At 60.2% G+C, this 19,288-nt stretch overlaps 1 protein-coding gene and 1 non-coding gene across 8 annotated transcripts in view; both read right to left on the bottom strand.

Moving 5' to 3' along the window:
* Positions 1–19,288, bottom strand: part of MPRIP (myosin phosphatase Rho interacting protein) — a 96,313-nt gene that overhangs the window by 6,538 nt on the left and 70,487 nt on the right. For 5 of the 7 annotated variants that reach the window (XM_058676586.1, XM_058676584.1, XM_058676585.1 and 2 more), the window contains 8 exons: positions 18,043–18,099; positions 17,043–17,111; positions 15,254–15,343; positions 13,877–13,986; positions 11,158–11,725; positions 10,556–10,672; positions 4,859–8,581; positions 891–1,038 (listed from right to left, as the gene is read on the bottom strand). In XM_058676586.1, coding sequence (XP_058532569.1) covers positions 891–1,038; positions 4,859–8,581; positions 10,556–10,672; positions 11,158–11,725; positions 13,877–13,986; positions 15,254–15,343; positions 17,043–17,111; positions 18,043–18,099 — 4,882 coding nt within the window. The remainder of the gene's footprint in view (positions 1–890; positions 1,039–4,858; positions 8,582–10,555; positions 10,673–11,157; positions 11,726–13,876; positions 13,987–15,253; positions 15,344–17,042; positions 17,112–18,042; positions 18,100–19,288) is intronic. The other 2 variants (XM_058676588.1, XM_004599647.2) reach the window with 1 other exon arrangement.
* LOC118759754 (U2 spliceosomal RNA) lies at positions 2,638–2,831 on the bottom strand. Its single transcript, XR_004996398.2, has one exon. It is a non-coding gene; the product is annotated as a U2 spliceosomal RNA (small nuclear RNA).

Genomic DNA, 19,288 nt, shown 5'->3' with positions numbered 1-19,288 from the left:
TCAGCTCTGGCCATTGTGGCCATTTGGGGAGTGAAAGAGCACATGGAATCTCTCTCTCTGTGTCTCCTTCTCTAAATGTGCCTTTCCAAGAAAAATAATTTAAAAAAACCCAAAAAACACAAAACCACCCACCAAGCATGAATCCGCCCTGCACAGCTGTTTGGTGTGCAGCAGGGGCTGTCCGGGGGCGGTGTGTGCAGCAGGTTCCGCATCACAGCGGCTGCTGAGTCTGGCTCCACTTTTTTTTGAGTTTTTTTTTCCTTCTTTTTTTTTTTTTTTTGGAGAGTCAGAGTTACAGAGAGAGGAGAGACAGACAGATCTTCCATCCACTGGTCCACTCTCCAGTGGCCACAACTGGAGCTGAGCTGATCTGAAATCAGGAGCTGCTGCTTCTGAGTCTCCCATGCAGGTGCAGGGGCCCAGGCAGAGAGCTGGATGAGCAGCGGAGCAGCCGGGACAGGAATCGGTGCCCATATGGATCCTGATGCGCACAAGGCGAGGATTTGGACACTAGGCCACTGGGCCTGGCCCATGGCTCCACTTCTGATTCAGCTCCCTACTAATGCATACTGAGAAGTAGAGGAGAATGACCCAGGTGTGTGGGTCCCTGCCTCCCATGTAGGGACTTGGATGGGGTGTGAGATTCTGGCCTGGCCTGGCCCTTGCAGCCTTTGGGGACTGAACCCACGGAGGGAAGGTCTCTGTGTGCTGCTCTGCCTTCCAAGATGAAAACAGACACTTAGAAAGAAGGAACAGAAGGCAAGGCTGGCCCAGGGCGAGGCCAGCAGCCCCTCACGTGAGTCACCCCCCAAGTGGCTGAGCAGGCTGTGGCTGCCCCTTGCACGGAGCTGGCCAGACTCCTGATGCCAACAGCACGGCCCCCAGCCCACCTGAGATGGTGGCAGCGGTCTCCTCGGCCAGGAGCCGGTCCTTCTCCTCCCGCAGCTTCTCCAGCTCCCGCTGGTGCTGCCTCTGCAGGTCCTCGATCTTCTTCTGGTGCGTCTCCTCCATGGCGGCAAAGCCGCGCTCGCACGTGGCCTGCGGGGTGCACAAGTGCCGTCAGTTTCTGTGCCCGGCCAAGCCCTGGGGCACCAGCAGGCACCCATGGAGGGGCTCGCGGCCACATGTGCCATGCCTCGCTCCTGCTGTGGGTGGCAAGAGGGGGCCAGGCTGACGCTGCTGGGTGGGGCAGACAGGAGAGGGAGGAGGGTGCACAGGTGGGGACTCACAAACAGGGAGGGGACTTGTTGGCCATCCTGTGACAGGAACCCCGGCAGGCCCTGGTTAGGGGACCCCCTCTGCCCCACTGTGGGCCTTGCTAAATGAGAAGAGGCCATGGGACCAGATTCCTTCCAGTGCCGTCTCCGACAGGTAGATACAGAGGGGCACTGGGTCAGAGGGCCTCTGCCGGGACAGGGCACCTTGATGCAAAGAGCCATGTGCAAGCCAGAGGCGCAGCTGCTCCCAGCACAGTGAGCACAGCCAGGCACTTCCTGCCAAGGCCCTCCTGGAGTTGCATTTCCGGGCAGGGATCAGGCCGCTCACCGACGCGTGTGAAGCGGAACACTCCGCTCTGGTGAGACTTGCCACATTTGGCTTCCAGCCCGATTCCTCATGGCCCGACTGGCACACAGGTTGAAGAATCAAACCACTCAAGGGGCAGGGCCTCTCCAACTGCCTCAGGATCTTACAACCTGTGCTTGGGACCTGGACTCCACTACCCCACGCCGCTGTGCTGGCTGAGGCCAGCGGGCAATCCTCCTGCAGGGTCTTCCTCCTTTCCCTGGCTAATGCTTCCCAAGAAGCCGCAGCGAGCCTCACACTGTGTGCTCTGGGAAACACGCACAGCGTCATCTCCCAGGCCCCTTCCTGGCAGGGTGATGCGTGAGGGCTCTCGGGAAACTTCATGGAGAAAACAGAATTGAAAGATCAGTAACAACGGAGGAAAGAAATCCATCTGGTCGTTCATGATACTGATTTCTCATCAACTTCATGAAGATCCTTTGACCAAGGCTTTCAAAAATCATCTGTGGCTAAACGTCCACCTGCAGGTGCCAGGTCAAGTCCCGGTTGCTCCCCTCCAATCCAGCTCCCTGCTAATGTGCCTGGGAAAGCAATGGAGGACGGCCCAAGCTTCGAGTCCCTGGCTTGAACTAACCCACCTCAGGTCGGAGTGGCCATCTGGGGAGCTGACCAGTGGACAGCGGCCTCTCCCAACTGAACAGTGCATGCCTATGTTCCCTGTCCCTACAACCTTGTAACGCAGGCTGTTTGTGGCCCGCCTCACCAGGGGTCCACCACCCATGTGGGTGACCTGGATGGACATCCTGGCTCCTGGCTCTAATCTTAGCACAACTCTGGCCACTGTGGGTATCTGGGGAGTGAACCAGCAGATGGAGCCCTTCCTAGCTGTAATCCGCCTTTCAAGATGATACATCCAGGCCCGGTGCTGTAGCCTAGTGGCTAAAGTCCTCACCTTGAATGTGCCAGGATCCCATACGGGCCCCAGTTTTAATCCTGGTGGCCCCACTTCCCATCCAGCTCCCTGCTTGCAGCCTGGGAAAGCAGTACAGGACAGGCAAAAGCCTTGGGACCCTGCACTCACATGGGAGACCTGGAGGAGGCTCCTGGCTCCGGATCGGCTCAGCTCTGGCCGTTGTGGCTGCTTGGGGAGTGAACGATCGAACAGAAGATCTTCCTGTCTCTCCTCCTCTCTGTATATCTGACTTTGCATGGAAAATGGAAAATCTGCCTTTTTTTTAAGATTTATTTTTTATTGGAAAGTCAAACATACACTACACTTGATCTTAGCCAAAAGGCCAAGAAGTGACGGAAAGTCAGATATATATAGAGGAGGAAAGACAGAGAAAAATCTTCAGTCCATTGGTTCACTCATCAAGTGGCCACAATGGCCAGAGCTTAACTAATCCAAATCCAGGAGCCCAGAGCTTCTGGGTCTCCCACATGGGCGCAGGGTCCCAAGGTTTTGGGTCATCCTCGACTGCTTTCCCAGGCCACAAGCAGGGAGCTGTATGGGAAGCAGACTGCCTCAACACAAACTAGTCCCACACAGGATCCTAGCAGTTGCAAGGTGATGACTAGCCACTAGGCTATCGTGCCAGGCCCTCTGCCTGCATTTCAAATGAAAAAAAAAAAATCTTAAAAAAATTGTACCAAAAAACTCATCTTTTTAATTCCACTTCCCGGGCCCGGCGGCGTGGCCTAGCGGCTAAAGTCCTCGCCTTGAAAGCCCCGGGATCCCATATGGGCGCCGGTTCTAATCCCGGCAGCTCCACTTCCCATCCAGCTTCCTGCTTGTGGCCTGGGAAAGCAGTCAAGGACGGCCCAATGCCTTGGGACCCTGCACCCGCGTGGGAGACCCGGAAGAGGTTCCAGGTTCCCGGCTTCGGATCGGCGCGCACCGGCTGTTGCGGCTCACTTGGGGAGTGAATCATCGGACGGAAGATCTTCCTCTCTGTCTCTCCTCCTCTCTGTATATCTGACTTTGTAATAAAATAAATAAATCTTTAAAAAAAAAATTCCACCTCCCATGAACTTTTTAAAGTACTCTCGCATTTGATTAAAAAAAAAATCTGAATTTTTAAGCCAGTCATCACCAAGTCCAAAAACAGGTGTTCAGCGGTCTTGATGTGGGCATGGTTGAGGGGCAGTGGGCTTCCCAACCTAGGCAGAAATCCACCGGTTACAACAGTTACAGTGGGACCACAGGCTGCTGACACACTGCATGTCCTGGGGCAGGAGGTGAAGCCATCACACAGGCCCAAGCAGGGAAACCCAGGGAGCATGGCTCCTGCGAACCTGGGCCATGTGGGCTGACTCCACCCACCACAGGGGCGCAGCTCTCTGGATGTGAAGAGGTTCGTGCCCAGGAACCACCATGTAGGCTGACTGGGTGCCTCGCAGAGGTGCGCATGGACTTGGCATCTGCGGACCCAGGAAGGGTCTGTGCAATTCTCCCTGCACACCTGGGCTTGCCCACCCCAGCCCCGGGAACCAACTGCGGTGCCAGCCTTGCACAATTCATGAAGGGTTTGAACAGTTCTGGCTGCCTAGGGAAAGAACAGTGGAGACCGGCTTTGTGGCTGCCTCAGCAGGGATCTGTCTGCTTGTGTGGTATGCGGAGGGTAGAGAGCTGAGGGCAGGGGTCCGTCACGGGCATCCCATGGCCTGTGCAGCTCAGGAAGCTGTGCTGATGGTACCCGAGAGCACCTGGCATCATGTGGTGGCCGCCGCGTCAAAGGCAGCCGGAAGGCTTGTACGGGATGCGCAGTAGCCACATGCATGGCGCACTGTGATCCTGCGTGCCTAAGCTCTCACTTGACTCAGCCCCTAGGGCCCACCACAGCGAGTGGGAAATGCAGCAGCGTGTGGGGACTGTTCCAGGAAACAGCTGTCCTCCAACCCCCGGGGAGGACAGAAAGGCTGGCTGCGGCCCATCTCGGGGGTACCCGTCGTGGTGCTGGAGAGTCAGGGGGCGGGCAGTGGAGAGGGGGGCGGGCAGTGGAGAGTCGGGGGGCGGGCAGTGGAGAGTCGGGGGGGCGGGCAGTGGAGAGGGGGGCGGGCAGTGGAGAGGGGGCGGGCAGTGGAGAGTCGGAGGGCGGGCAGTGGAGAGGGGGGCAGGCACTGGACAGCCGAGCGCTCCTCTCCTCCTGCCAGTTCTCCCTCCCACGGCGAGGTAGACTTTTGGGGGGAACCCAGCCCCCGATGACGGCACCACGGCCAGCAAGCAGAGGGACAGCACAAGAGTGCACCTGGCTGCACGTCAACTTTACCAAGACCCCTCCCACACCGCCCCGGGAGCGGCAGGCGGCTCTGTGGACTAAATGGTGCCGGAGACCTTGAGATTCTCCAAGTCCCGCTGGTATTTCTCACGCAAGGAGGCCGTGTCACCTTCCAGCTCCTTGTGGCCCAGCTCCTCCCGCATCATGTCCATCTGGGCCTCTAGTTCCTGGATGCGTTCCCGCAGACCCGTCATGGAGTCGGCCTCCCCCAGGGCCACGGCAGGCTGGGCTGGCCAGGTGGCGCTGGGGGCTGGCAGAGCCTCGGGCAGAGGCTGTGGGCCAAGGCCGAGGGTCTCCTGCAGGTGGCGCAGGCTGTGCGAGTAGTGCTCCTGCAGAGCCCTCAGCTCCTCCTGGTGGATCGTCTGCAGCTCCTTGACCTTGAGCTGGAACCGATCCTCCAGGGTCTGCACCTGCTGCCCATGGTGCCGCTCCAGATCCTGACTGTCCCTGGCCGGGGCGCCCAGCTGGCTCCACACCCGGCTGTGCTCCGCCACGCAGCTGCCCTGCAGCTCTGTGCTCTCACTGCGCTTGCTCTCTGCCTCCTGCAGACACGGCTGCTGCAGGCCCAGCTGGCTGGCCCTGGCTTTGAGCTCGGCGTTCTCCCTTTCAATGATGGCGATCAGCTGCAGGTACTCGCTTTTCTGCTTATGGAGCAGTTCCTCGTACTCCTCCCGCAGCGCCTGCTCCTGGCAGGAGGTGCCCCCGCTCTGCCAGGACTCCCGGTAGAAGCGGAGCTCCCTTTCGTACTCGAGCCGGATCTTGCAGGCTGCGTAGCACACCTGAGCCTGGATGATGGCGTCTTGGACTAGCAGGGATGAGTACTGCCCGAGGCCTCCCAGGCAGGCGCTATAGGAGAGCTCGTGGGATGCCTGCAGGAGCCTCCGGCAGCCCCCAAGTGACTCCCAGGGCGGCAGAGACGGGAGGGCAGCCGAGATCTCCTCCAGCAGCCTGGCCTTCTCCTTCAGCTGCTGGGCCAGCTCTTCCTGGATGGCCACGAGGGCCTGTGGGCTCTGCTGTGGCCCCCGCAGGGGCTCCTGGGAGCCCTCTGTGTCTGGACCCAGCGTTTCTGAAGGGCTCAGCTCCCAGAATGTGTGTACACTGTCCTCACTGCCCACTGCCGGCCCCAGGGCCTCTGACACCCGCTGCATCACGCGCTCAAAGTCCGGTGTCTGGTAGGCTCTCAGGATCTCCCCCAGCATGCACTTGTGCTGTCGCAGGGCCCTTTGCGTCCCCTGCAGGGTCTCCTGGATGCTCTGCAGCCTGTGCTGGAACGACTCTCTCACTGACTGCGTGGCAAAGCTGAGCTCTGCCCTGACCCACGTGGCCTCAGCCAGGCCCTGCGGGACATGCTGCTGCCCGCCTCCCGAGACGCTGGCAGCTTCTCCTCCCAGTGTCCCCAGGTGCTTTCTCAGGGATTCCACCTGGCTCCAGAACTCGCCGTCTACCAGCACCTTCCTGGCCCAGGCCTCTGCGGGCGCCAGGGCCAAGTGGGTACCCCGCTCAGCCTCCAGCGGCAGTTCCCCTGCTCGCGACAGCTCACTGAGGACGCGGGACACGTCCAAGGTGGTGCTCTTCAGAGAATCCGCTATCTGGCTGATCAGAGAGGCCTCCAGGGCCATCTGGTCTGACAGCAGCTTCACCTGTTGCTGCTCGCTCAGCTCCGGCTGAGGGCCCTGGGCAGGGGGGCCCGCCCCGCCCTCCACCAGCCGTCTTTCCTCCAGCCATGCCTGCACCCCGCTGTCTGCAGGGCTGGGCCAGGGCTGCAGGGCCTGCATGATGCTCACGAGTGCGCTCTCCACGCCAGCCAGGGAGGTCAGGCCTGCATCCTGCTTGTCCTGGCCGGCCCGTGGCAGCAGCCTCAGCTGCTCCCGGCAGCTCTCTAAGCACGACAGGGCCTGGCTGTTCTTCACCTGGAAGTCCCCCAGCTCCCCGACGTGGCTCTCGACGCCCGAGGCCCTCTCGCGTCTCTCCTGCTCCAGCTGGGCAGCCAGGGAGCCGACCTGCAGCAGGCTGGCGCGCAGCTGCTCGCGGAGCTGCGCCTCAGCACCAGCCCACTGCTGGTGCAACACGAGCAGTGCCTCCCGGCTCTGGCCCTGCTGGCTTTCCAGCCTCAGGGTCACATCCTTGAGCTTCTCCTCTGTGACGTAGAGCTTGGTCTCCAGGGAGTGGATGATGGACAGGTACGTCTCTGCATCGCTGGCTGCGGGCAGAGCGCCGGGCGCGGCCTCTGAACACACGCTCTCCTCAGAGGGCGAGCGCTCCTGACTAGTGTCCGACGACGTGCTGCTGGTCCAGGTCTTTTCAGACCCCTCGGGCTGCACATACTTCTGGCACTGGATCGTGGAGAACCGGATTCTCTGCCTCTTCCCCCCAGCTGCTCCCGTGTCGGGCTTGGCTGAGCTCTGCAGATGGCCCTCCCTGCTGCACACTTCGGCTGACTTTGGCGGTGCTGTGCCCTCCTCTTTGCCAGGGCTGCCATCACCACCCTCGTCCCCCAGGGCAGCTGCTGGGGCCTCGTCCTCCAGCGGTGCGTGTGGGAAGCCCAAGGGTGTGCTGCTGGCAGCTGGGTGCTGCTGGCCTGGAAGGGCAATGCCCCCCTCTTGCTCTCTGTCTTCCAGGGCCCCCGAAGGCTCCTCTGCAAACTTCCTTAGAATCTCTTCCTTGGCTTGCAGCTTTATTTCCGTTTCCTCCAAGCTGCTGCCCAGGGCGACCACTTTAACCAGAGCCTCGCGGAGCTCCTGCTCTTTCTTCTCCAGCACGTTCTCGTGCGCGTCTCTGATGCACCGCAGCTCCTCCTCCCTCTGCCGGAGCAGTGTGTGCGTGCTCTGCAGCTGCTCCGAGACGCTGTGGTAGGAGCGCTCCAGACTCTCGTAGTCAGCTTCCCGCCCGCTCAGCTTCTCCTGCAGGGCGGCCACATCGTCATGGGACGCGGCCACCCGCTCCGTCAGCTCCTGCAGCCGCTGCCTGCTGAGGTCGCGCTCCTCCCGCAGGTGCTGCACGTGCTCTGCGAGCTGGCGCAGGCTGGTCTCCCGGGCCTCCAGCTGCTGCTCCAGCTGGTGCACCTGCTCACTGCCCTCACACCTGGCGCTCAGCTTCTCCTTCTCGAGGGCCTCCACCTGCTGCGCGTGGTCCTGCAGCTGGTCCTCGTAGAGGCTGGCCTTGTCCTCCAGCTCCTTCAGGCTCTGCAGCAGCGCCCGCTTCTCCTCCTCACAGCTCTGCAGCAGCAGCGCATAGTTGCTCTGCAGCTTCTCCTCCATCAGCCGCTGAGCCTGCTCACTGGCACCTAGCTGCTGGCTGAGCGCAGCCACCCGCTCCTGCAGCCTCTGCACTTCCTTCTGCCGGTCCCGCTGCAGTGCCTGCTGCGTCTCCAGGCCTCGCAGCTCCTGCGTCCTCTCCAGGAGCAGGGCCTCAGCGCTCTGCAGCTTCTGCTCACTGGCCCTCAGCTGAGCGCTGAGCACGGCCTCGCGCTGCTGCCGCTCTTCCAGCTGCTCCCGGACCCTGGCCTGCTCCAGCTTCAGGTCGCCCTTCAGCTTGGCCAGCGCCTGCTCCTTGATGGCCAGCTCGGCCGCGGCATTGCTGAGCCTCGCCTGCAGGCTCCGGATCTCGGCCTCGTGGTGCCGGATGGCGTCCTTGGCCTCCCCATAGCTACGCTTCAGGGTCTGAATCTGCTGTGTGATCAGCTCCTGGCGCTGGCACTGGGCTTCCAGCTCTCTCTGCAGGTCCTGGTTGACTTTATGGAGTCTCTGCCAGGCACCCGATGGGGAGGTGGCCACTTCAGTCTTAAAAAAACCGATGAAATACTGGTTAGTAAGCCTTGGCCGGACCTCCCTGCTCTGAGTGTCACACCTCTGGCCAGGGTTAGCCACAGAAAAGCTCCTTAGTAGGTTTGGCTCTTATCCTTTGCACAACTTTTTTTTCCCATTAAAAACAAAAATCCAACAAATCATCTTAATCGTTCTTTTTTGTTTTTGGTAAAGTAGTTGCTTCCAGGTAAACAGAAAACATGGACAGTGACATAAAAAAAACAGCTCTAACCAAACAGCTTCTAGGAGAAATAAATCAAACAAAACGAGTAATGGGACACACCGAGGAGGCAAACGCAGACGGGGGGCGGGGGACGAGCGGGGGGGCGGGGGAGCGGGCAGGAGGAGCACAGAGCTGCGCCTGCGTCTGGAGGGGGAGCGCTTGTCGCAAAACAAAGTGCACGTACGGCTCTAGGCAACAAGTCCTAACACAGCGCAGACACAGGGTGCAGGTACACGACGTCACTTCCTTCCAAGCCAGGAAGAGAAGGAAGGAAAGGAACTGCTGGCGAGATGTCTGCGAGGGGCCAGGCCTCCAGGGACAGGAGAGCTAACTTCTACCTGAAAGGGGATGAAGACCAGGGCTGAGACCACCACAAACCAACCAACCTTGTGCAGCTCCAAGTGAGGGCGCGAAGCAGGCAGAGAACATGGCACGAGACACGATGGACCCAAACTCCCCCAACAGAAAGGCATGCACGGTGGCTGGGGCCAAGGGGAGGGACAACAATGGGGACCGGAGAGGGGCCAGCCCCGCCCTGCAGCCTGCGCTTCCTGAGGCTCCCTCTGCTCTGCTGCTGGAAAGCCACAGATGTGACACTCAGTTCAAGTTCAAGCACACTCCACACCCACGCCACGCGAGCTCCTCCCAGCACAGTCCATGCGGTACCCGTCCCGGCGGCCATCCCTCCCGGCCTTTCCTTCCGAACAGCCCTGCTTCCACAGACCCCTGGTGACCAGCTCCTCCAAGGCTGGTGCCAAGTCACATGGCCCCAGAGGGCAGCGCGGCCTGGTGCTGCCGTGTGGGTTCCTGGGACTGCCTGGGTGCATCCTCAGGTTAGCAATGTGTCAAGGTTGCTGCCACTTCTCCCTCACCCAGTCTGCGGTCAGCTCTTTGGGCAGCACGGGCCCAAAGAACGCTTACAAAGAGGCCCCCCACCGGAGGGCCAATGCAAGTGACTGAGACCTCTCTGTACACGCAGGGAAGCAGCAGGGCTACCCTCACCTGTTACTAGGGCCTGAGAGCAACCCAGATACAAGACGGTCTAAAGTGGCTCGGGGGAGGGGGAGGGAGAGGGAGAGGAGGAGGCCAAGGACGGGCAAGCGGTGCACGGGGCATCCCTGCCTGTCAGACTCTGGGTCTTTGTGGCAGCGCTCTCAGAGACTGCAAAGTCTAATTCTACCAGGGCAGGTCTTGAACTTGAATCTGGGACCTTGCCACTAATGCTGCATCGTCAGCCTTACCAAGAGCATGGGGGTAGAAGTGCCTGTTTTGAGTCCCTGAACAAGCATGGGACCTGGGATGCTATAGAATCGGGGCAGAGGGGCGGGGCAGCCACCCAGGCTGTCTGCCTTATTTTCCCCTCCAGGCTGGACTATCTGGGCGGCCAGTGTCCCTTTCAAACCTCAGCCTGGACAGAAAGGAGCAAGTGGGCACGTCAGGCTTGGGTCAACAGCCCGGCCTGTTTATGGCGTGTTAAAGGCACAACGGGGGACCTGTGCCTGACTCCACCTCTGAGATAACCCCCACTGCCCCACCTCTGCACAGAGGTGCTCGTGAGGAGGGTGCTCTGGCCCCCTGAACTCGAGGACAGCAGAGGAAGCGGCCCGCGCAGAGCCACCAGCCCGAGCAGGCACTGCCTTCGTGAGCTCAGCTCTGCACACCGCTAGCCTGGCCAGGCCCTGAGTGAGGGCCCAGGGTGCACGGCGAGCAGCAGCCGCTCACCCTACCTGCAGCACGTAGCCCTCACGGGCACTCTGCTCGCGGCCCAGGGCCACCCTCAGCTGGTCCTGCAGGAGCCGGTTCTGCTCCAGAAGGTCCGAGGCCTCCTTCTGGCTCTGCTCCAGCTGTTGGCAAAAAGACACAGTTGTGAGCAACATGACGGCCTCCGTGCCACTGATGGGGTGCCTACAGGGTGTGGGCCGGGAGGCACTGTACTGATCAAGACCTTGTGGCCTCAGTGTGGGGGACAGCTTCCTGAGAGATGACCTTCAGCCCACACAGGGCTGAGTTCCTCATCTACTCCAGCACCCCCTGGTGGCTCCCCGCCTCAGTCTGAGCCCCGACCCTGGTCCCTCCGGAGCAGCCACCAGGGCCACTGCAGGCATCTGGGGAGCGCCCTTATGGATGGGATCCTGCTCACGCCCCCTTGCTTAAAATCGCCAGTTCAGGTACCATGATGGGCAGAACCACAGCACAGCATCTACCACTCAGGAACTCCACCCCTTACTGCCAACCTGTGGCAGCTGGCCCTGGCCTGCACATCAGGCTGCCTGCATGTCACTGTGCCAGGGTGGGCACGATCTGTGCTGCCCAGGCTCCTGGGTGTTACCTCCTTCTCCAGCAGGGAGGTCAGCTCATGCGTAGAGAGGCGATCAGTGCCATCCTCAGAGGGCAGGTGCAGGGGAGCGATGGGCACCTGCTTCTCTTCCCGCAGCGGGGTGGTCTCCACCTGATGCCAGCGCTGTTCGATCTCCACATGGACGTTCTGCGCTTTCAGGTCGCTGGGGCCAGGCAACCCTGGGCTCCGGTCAATCTCCATGCGCAGGGCAGCATCCTCGGTGCCCAATCCGTCCGGGGTGTCTAGCATCCCGAAGCGCCTGCGCCGCTCTTCCCGGCGACGCGCACGCTCCCGTTCCAGCTCACCAGGCTCTGCCTCAGGATGCCCAGGTTCCTGGGTGTTGGGGGGCCGGGCAGCCCTCTCCTGAGCCAGGGCCTGCTGGATGGGGCGGAACTCGGCCCAGTCAAAGGTCTTGGAGCGGCCCTCCCGCCTCCGCTCCCGGGCACGGCTCCTCTTCAGCTCCGGGTCGGGCTCCCCAGGCTCGGCCTCGGGCTTGTCACTGGGCCTTGGGCAGGCCTCCAAAGGGGAGCTGCTCTTGCTCTTCTCCTCTGGCAGGGAGCTGCGGGCAGGAGAGGAAACACAGTGAGCAGCAGGGGGATGCCTGCCCCATCCACACCCGCTGCACAACTCGGCACAACTGCCTTGCCTTTACCCCACGTCCTTCCTGGGGAGAACAGACCTAGCTCTGTGGGAGGGGGAAGGGCGGCGCCTCAGCCAGCAAGGGGTGTCCAGCACGGGAGACACCACACAGAGAGCATTGCTGGGGTCCCAGAGTGTCCAAACACCCCATGAGGGTGACTGTGTGCACCTGCACACTGGCCAGGGGTGACAGAGTGGAACGGCCGTTCCAAAGGGCTCTGAGGGCTCAACAAGCAGGCGGTGAGACTGTTCCATGTCTACCAAGCACCCTCTGCTTGACATGAAAGGAAAGGTCAAGACCACGGGGAAGCAACAGGGAGCCACATGCCACACCTGCAGCAGTGCAGGGGCCAGGCCAGAAGGCGCCACAGTGGGGCAGACAAGTGGCCAGGGGCACAAGCAGGCAGGGAAGGGCAGGGCTCCTACCACTGGCTGTGGGTACAGTGGAGCTCAGAGCCCCAGGGAATCTGCCTTTCCCCAATGTGCCTCCAAGCAAAGATTTCCAGCAAGGGAGGCTGCCAAGGAAGACAGGAAGCGACCAGCACCAGCCTCCTCTGCGGTCACCTGGCAGCCGCAAGGCTGGCAAGACCTCACTACCCTACGGCTAAGAGGACTGCGAGCAGACGGCATCACAGAACTGCAGAGCCCGTGACCACACAGAGGCTTGGTGTGAATGCAAGCAGGCACCACTGCAGCCTTGCTGCCCTGGTGTGGCAGCCAGGCCGTGCCTCCGGTGAGAGGAAGCCTCCTCCAGGGCCAGCAGCCACTTCGCCCACCCCAGGCCAGCACTGCATGGAAGGAGTCTCAGCAGCATTACAAATTCTTGTCTTCTCAGATAACAGAAACCTCTGCGGGAGAATGACGAAGGCCTCGATGACCTGGGGAGTAAGCCTGCTGCCACCTTTGACAGAGGCCGGGCAGCAGGAAATGGCCTGAGCACAAGCCCTGGGCTGGGAGGCACCACAGCTGGCGTGGGAAGCCACCACAGCCGAGCCACACAGCTGCAAACGAGCGTATTTTGGACGCCTGCTGGGTCAGCTACAAGCTGACTTATTCCGGTCTGCGGCTCAGGCCTGGCTGTGACAATGTGGGAAGGAGCAGTCTCGGGCTCCCAGGTGTGTGGGTTCACTGCCTGTGGGTAGTCTAGTCAGCTGTAAGCAGCGCTTCTCACAGGCCGAGCAGATGGAGGGGTCCCTCAAGTTCCAGCTGAGCGAGGGACACAGAAGCAGCGGCAGAGGCCACGCGGGACAGCCAAGGGTGCCTCCTGCCCAGCCACGTGGGCAGGTGTCCTCCTCCCAGGGCCCGAGACACACAGAGCCACCAGGCCTGACCTTGTACAGGCAGAGCCACTCGGGATCACCTGCTCTGTGAACGAATGACCAAGGACTAGCGCAGAGGAGAGTGAAGACCTCTCTTGGGCTTCCAGCCCTCACTTCTCACCCAGAGTGTGGGGAACTCAGCAGGAGGTTCTGACAAAGCCTGGATGTGGCGAAGCGCCCAGAGGCGGGCACCTGCTGCTGCCTCACTGCCCCCGCCCAGGAAGTTCCCTGGGTGTGATCCAAGTATGAGGCCAGAGAGGCCGGCCTTGGGGGTGCCACAGCCCCGGCCACCATGGCAGCAGCCCTGCACGCTGGAACCTTTTCCACGCGCTTCTCACACAGATGCTGCGGGGCAGGAGGGAGCAGGCATGCAGCGCGTCGCGAGGCATACGAACCACAGAGCGCTAACACAGGAGAGAACACAGTTTTCCAACTTGGGCATCAGCACCGAGAGTTTCAAAGAGAAGCCTTTCCTGGTTGCATAGAAAGCAAACAGACGTAGGAGTGAGGCCAAGATGAGACCCAGGGGAGCCACGCTGCAGTGGGGGCCCACGGCCACGGCACCACAGGGCTGCACGCCCGCTGCACAGTCACAGACCCTCAAGAACTCCAAGCTGACAACGGCCACAGATGCCATTCGCGGAACGACCCAGCCAAGGTGGGAAACCCCAAAAGCCGAAGGGAGGCTAGGTTAGCCAGCAGCAGATCACAGGGCAGTGCCAAGCGGTGTGTGGCGGGCTCCCTGGGCGCACCTGGTCACGTCCGGGGCGGTGGCAGGGTGCACGTGCTTCATGATGGTCTGGATCCAGTTGCGCCGGATCCCGGAGGTCATGGCCGACAGGGTGAACGCGCCCTCCTTGGTCTGCACACAAGGCAGGGGGGTGTCAGGGGCTGTCTGGGGAGGCCGGCACCTCCAACCTGCAGCAGAGGCCCCAGCAGGGAGCACAAAGGCGAGCGGGGAGAAAGGCCAGACCGCCTCCTCGCAGCACTGCGGGCACCCTTCCAGCTGCCCTGAGTGCCATGGCCCTTGTGCCAGGTTCCCCAGACCTCGGCCCTATGCCTCTCTACCCCGGGGAAGTTCTGACTTACATCCCTTGCTACAGTGACACCAATACCGAGTTCTGTCCAGAGAATTCCCACTAAGAAAGTGATGTCCTGATTGGGTGACTGCCATGGGGTGGGGCGACTCTGGGATGTGTTTGATTCATGCAGCAGAGAAAATGGCCAGGGAGAAGCATTTTACTAACAACGGCGCTGCAGGGCACCAGGCAGAGCTGCCGTCTGCAATGCCAGCATCCCATATGGTGTCTGTCTCAGCTGCTTCATTTATTTTTAAAGACTGATTGATTTGAATGGCTGAGCTACAGAGGCAGGAGGGAGAGGGAGACAGAGATATTTTATCTACTGGTTCACTTTCCAAATGGCCACAATGTCCAGAGCTGGGCTGCTCTTTTGGGTCTCCCATTTCGGTGCAGGGACCCAAGCACTCGGGCCATCCTCGGCTGCTTTCCCAGGCAAATCAGTAGGGAGCTGGGCTGCAAGTGTAGCAGCTGGGACTTAAACTGGCACCAACCACGGACACCAGCACAAGTGGAAACTTGACTTACTATGATACTATGCCGACCCCTCTTTTTTTTTTTTTTTTAAAGATTTACGCATTTTGGGTCCAGTGCAGTAGCCTAGTGATTAAAGTCCTCACCTTCCATGCGCTGGGATCCCATACAGCCACCGGTTCTAATCCTGGTGGCCCTGCTTCCTGTCCAGCTCCCTGCTTGTGGCCTGGGAAAGCAGTCGAGGACGGCCCAAAGCCTTAGGACCCTGCACCCGTGTGGGAGACCCAGAGGAAGTTCCTGGCTCCAGATTGGCACAGCACCGGCCGTTGTGGTCACTTGGGGAGTGAACCATTGGACGGAAGATCTTCCTCTCTGTCTCTCCTCCTCTCTGTATATCTGACTTTCCAAGAAAATAAATAAATCTTAAAGAAAGAAAGAAAAAGAGATGTTGGTGCTACAAGAAGGACACGGTGCTACGGGGAAGGACACGGTGCTACGGGGAAGGACACGGTGCTACGGGGAAGGGGTTGGTCTTGTCACATGTGGGAAAGCAGACCCTCTCCCTCTCACACCCACATGGATCTGGAAGCCATAGTTCCTCTGGACTGGATACTCTGTGACATCATAACAAGTGGACAGGTCGATCTCCCCATCCAAGTCAGCTGCCTGCAGAGAGAAATGAGAAGGAGTCAGGAGATTCCTGACAGGAGCCCATGTCCGGAGTCCTAGCCTGCTGGCTTGCAGCATGGCAATCTGCCCTGCTCAGACACCCTAGCACCACCTCTATCCATGAGAGCCACAGCCCTCCACACAGCCGCTCCCTAGCGGGCCTACCTCAGGGCAAGTGTGAGAGGGAGTGTGAGCGTGCCCGTGTCTAAGAACACTCACTGCACCACAACACCAACCCCACAGATTAGACCCTAAAATCAGTTAAGTGGCTGATGCCCAAGGATCACTTCCAGTTAAGGAGCCTATGTCTGGCTGTGCAGTGTGAACTGTGTCCAGGTACTAGCAGCTTTACTTGCTACTGCTTTTATGCCACTGCAGCTGGCAGCACAGAGGAAGCTGGCGTTTGCTGCCACCCCCTGCAGTGCTGCCCAACCCGAGCCACGAACTGGTGTCCCCACCCTGCTCCGGTTCTGTGGAAGTGGGAAACCGAGATTCTTACAGGCCCACCAGCTAAAATCCAACATGGCTGAGACTGTCCCCATGAGATCTGTCCCATCAGCACGTCGGTATGAGAAAATCACCACAGTGGACACTCCGAAGCGCCAGGGTGCTTCTGAGCTTTCAGAAGAAAGGAGCCTGACATCCCAAGCCTTGCTGGGCATTGCCCTCGCAAGCTCTCCTGTCATTCATCAAGGGCTCCTGTCTCTCTGGCATGGCCTACGTCTCAGGCTTGAGCTTCCTGCTGGCTCCCAGGAAATGTGCACACTTGGTTCTGGCCATCCCTGCTCCCATCAAAGGGTCTACCCAGATGCCTTGCACACACAACCAAATACACATGCTTTTCCTCCACACACCACTGCGCCTGCCTCCGTTCATGGGCACCTTTCCCACCCTGTCCAGGCCTGTGATACTCATGCATACGCAGGTACGTGTGTGCACACCCCCTGGTCACTGTGTCCACTTTGTGGTCACAGCATGCATCCTGTCCACGTGTACACTGTGTGCCCAGGTGCAGTGTGTCCACCCTGTGTGTACAGTGCATATAACTGGATTGTGTCCTGTGTGTACGCGGTGTATACACTGGACACATGTCCACTCTGTGTGTGGTGTGTGTACACTGGGTACTCGTCCACCTGTGTGTGTGTACACATGCATACCACCCAAGAATGGCTGCTGAACTGCTCCCTCCTTCCCTGTATTGACAAATTCATGGGGTGACTAACTTAAGGCAGTTTGTACCCAAATGAATAGGAAGGGTTCCAAAGGAAGATGTCCGGGAAGAAGGTAATTACAGAATCGCCCAATGTTTCTGAAAGCTGACTGGGTGTAGGCGGGGAGAAGCAGCCCCTCTGGCTGGTATCTGATTACAGTATCAGCACCCTCCAGTGGCCACAGCCCCCTGGTTCTCCCGTACTTGGCCAGGGCACAGGGCAAGCTTAGGCTCCACTCGCCTTACACGTCGGTTCACTTCGTCTCTACAGAAAAACAACTGCTTCTCCGAAGCTCAAGTTTCAATCAGTTTCAGAGAACAAGCGAAACAGCAGCTGCTGGAAACTACCACCTTCAGAGGCTAATGTGTCCTTAGGCAAATCAGCCGCCATCCCCACAGCAGCAGAGCGACAAACAGGGGCACAAGTGCAGCAGGAGGCAGCGACCACAGGCAACGTCTGGACGCCTGGCAAGGCTGCCCACTCACCTCCTCAGCCACGGAATCCCTGTAGTATCTCAGGCTTTGGTCGGCGAGGACAAACCAGTGCTTCTTCCACTGAAAGGGAAATGGGAGGCAGGTTCAAGCCCACCCAGCTGCCTGTGCCGCAGGCCTGGGCCCCGCTGGGCACACGGCAAGCAGAGGGCAGACGGCACACACAGGGCTCGGCCCAGGACACAGGCAGCCAGGTGCGCACGACCTCTGGGGCTTGCTAAGCAGCTCCTCCCACGACCAGCCAGCACGAAGGGTGGGCTAACCCCAGCAAGGCTGTGTGCCCACAGGGAGTGTGACCAGTGCCCTGCAGCCTCCAGCAGAGTCTCGCAGGCTGCAGGCAGTTGGCTGGACCCATCACAACACACAGGTGGCTGTGAAAGTGGCAACTCCCTCTGCAGGTGGTGGCGACAAGTCACGGCCACTTTGGTGGCTAAGCAGATGGGCGCATGCCCCTGCAGGAAGCAGGAACAAACTAACCCACCAGAGTCCCAAGTCTTCACGGGCTGGCAAGGAGGGACCCTTGAGTCTTCAGGCAAGGCCAAGGGCATTGGATATGGAGCAGATACATGGGACCTTGTGGCACAGTGGCTTGGGAAGTAACAGAGGAGCCTGAGGGTGGGGCGGAAGGGACTCCGTGCACACCCGTAGCCCACAGTTCAGCCACAAGCAGGTCCTTCTGCCCACATTAGGGCAAGAACGCAAGCTTTGTTCCTCTCGGGGTCCAGTGGTGCCATCCTGGCAGAACTAGTCTCTTGGTGGCCGCAGGCCTCATATGGAACACCAGTCAGCCTCAGAAACAGAGCCCTTCCCTGTTCTTGGGCGCTGGGGGACTGGGCCCCTGGGGACCTTCGGGAGGACCTCCAGCAGAGGATCACGTTGGAAGATGTCCCCGTGCCTGTGGGCACCAGCAGGCCTGGTGGGGCCAGTCGGAAGTACCTCTCAGCAGCGGTGCCACAAGATGGCTGCTGGGAGCCAGGGCCAGCACCATACTCACCTGGCCCTCCTCATACTGCTTGGTCAGCCAGCCTTTCTTGAAGTTCAGCAGGTCGGGCTGAGAAAGGGAGAGAAAAAGAACTTAGTGAAGGCCTGGGGCCTTGGGCACAGGCATGGGCGTGTCTGACAGGGCCCATGTTCTGTGAAGATGAGATGGGGACCAGAAGAGACATGGCCCCCAGTCCCCGTGGGTGCTGTCCTCAGGCACACACGTCTCGGGGGAAGGAGATGGCCACCGTGTTCAGCGGTCCGGGATACCCCGAGAGCTACCCATGTGGCCTGTGTGGAGGCAGACAGCACAGATGGAATCACTGAGCCCTGAAGTGAAGGCAGCATGGGGGCAGCGGTAAGGAGCACCCAGAGGGTCCTATGGGAGCCCAGGAAGACCAAAAACAGATGCCAGCAGCCGCCGCATCTGGGTGAGGAAGCAGCAGCCTGGCCTGGACTCACAGGCCACTGAGGTCATGGGCAAGACAGCAACCAACCCGGCAAGAGGCAGGGCAGCAGACAGGAAGGAAATGAAGGTACCGTTCCCACGAGGTGACCCACATGGCAAGGAGCAGCCCAGAAGGCAGGCTGGCCTTCCCCCGCCCCTCTGCACTCCTGCTTGCCCATTCTGATCCAGAACCGGTGTGCAGACACCTGGGACCAGAAGGGATTCAGAGTGAATGGGTGACGTGTGGCTGCAGCCAGGACGCAGCTTGGCAGGGAAGTCTCCGTGGGGGCTGTGCAGGCTGGGCCTGGGGTGATGAGAGCAGGAGCAAGCCCGGCCCCACCTGCCAGAAGGCAAGGAACCCGAGGATTGAGGACCCCACCTGAGATGGCCCTTATGCCATCACTTGAAGGTCTATAATAGTAGAAGCTCCTCAGTCTGTACCCAGGGCCATGCCCTTGAAAGCAACTTGATGGAGAGAGGCCTGGGGTTTCTCTGAGCAGCTCCAACTGAGCTGTGTCTGGGGTAAGAGGCAGAGGCGGCCCCAGTCTCAGGAGACTGCCTGGAGAGGCAAGGACGTGGGCCACTGTGTGCAGGCCACTGGGCCGGGCGGGGGACCTGGGAAAGGCCCCTCTCCCACACAGCATGGCTGAGAACAGGACAAGCTCCTGGCACAGCACAGTCCCTGCTGCTAAAGCCCCACCAAGACAAGCACCTAAAACCACAAAAGGAGAAGGGGAGTGAGACCCTCACTGTAGGGGACCTCCCTACAGGACACCCAGGGCTCGGCCAGGCCCACAAGAGCAGGAAGCTG

Source organism: Ochotona princeps, chromosome 17, assembly GCF_030435755.1.
Source record: "Ochotona princeps isolate mOchPri1 chromosome 17, mOchPri1.hap1, whole genome shotgun sequence".
Lineage (NCBI taxonomy): Eukaryota > Metazoa > Chordata > Mammalia > Lagomorpha > Ochotonidae > Ochotona > Ochotona princeps.
Note: the sequence above shows the minus strand (reverse complement) of the source record. Positions and strands in the feature narration are given on the sequence as shown.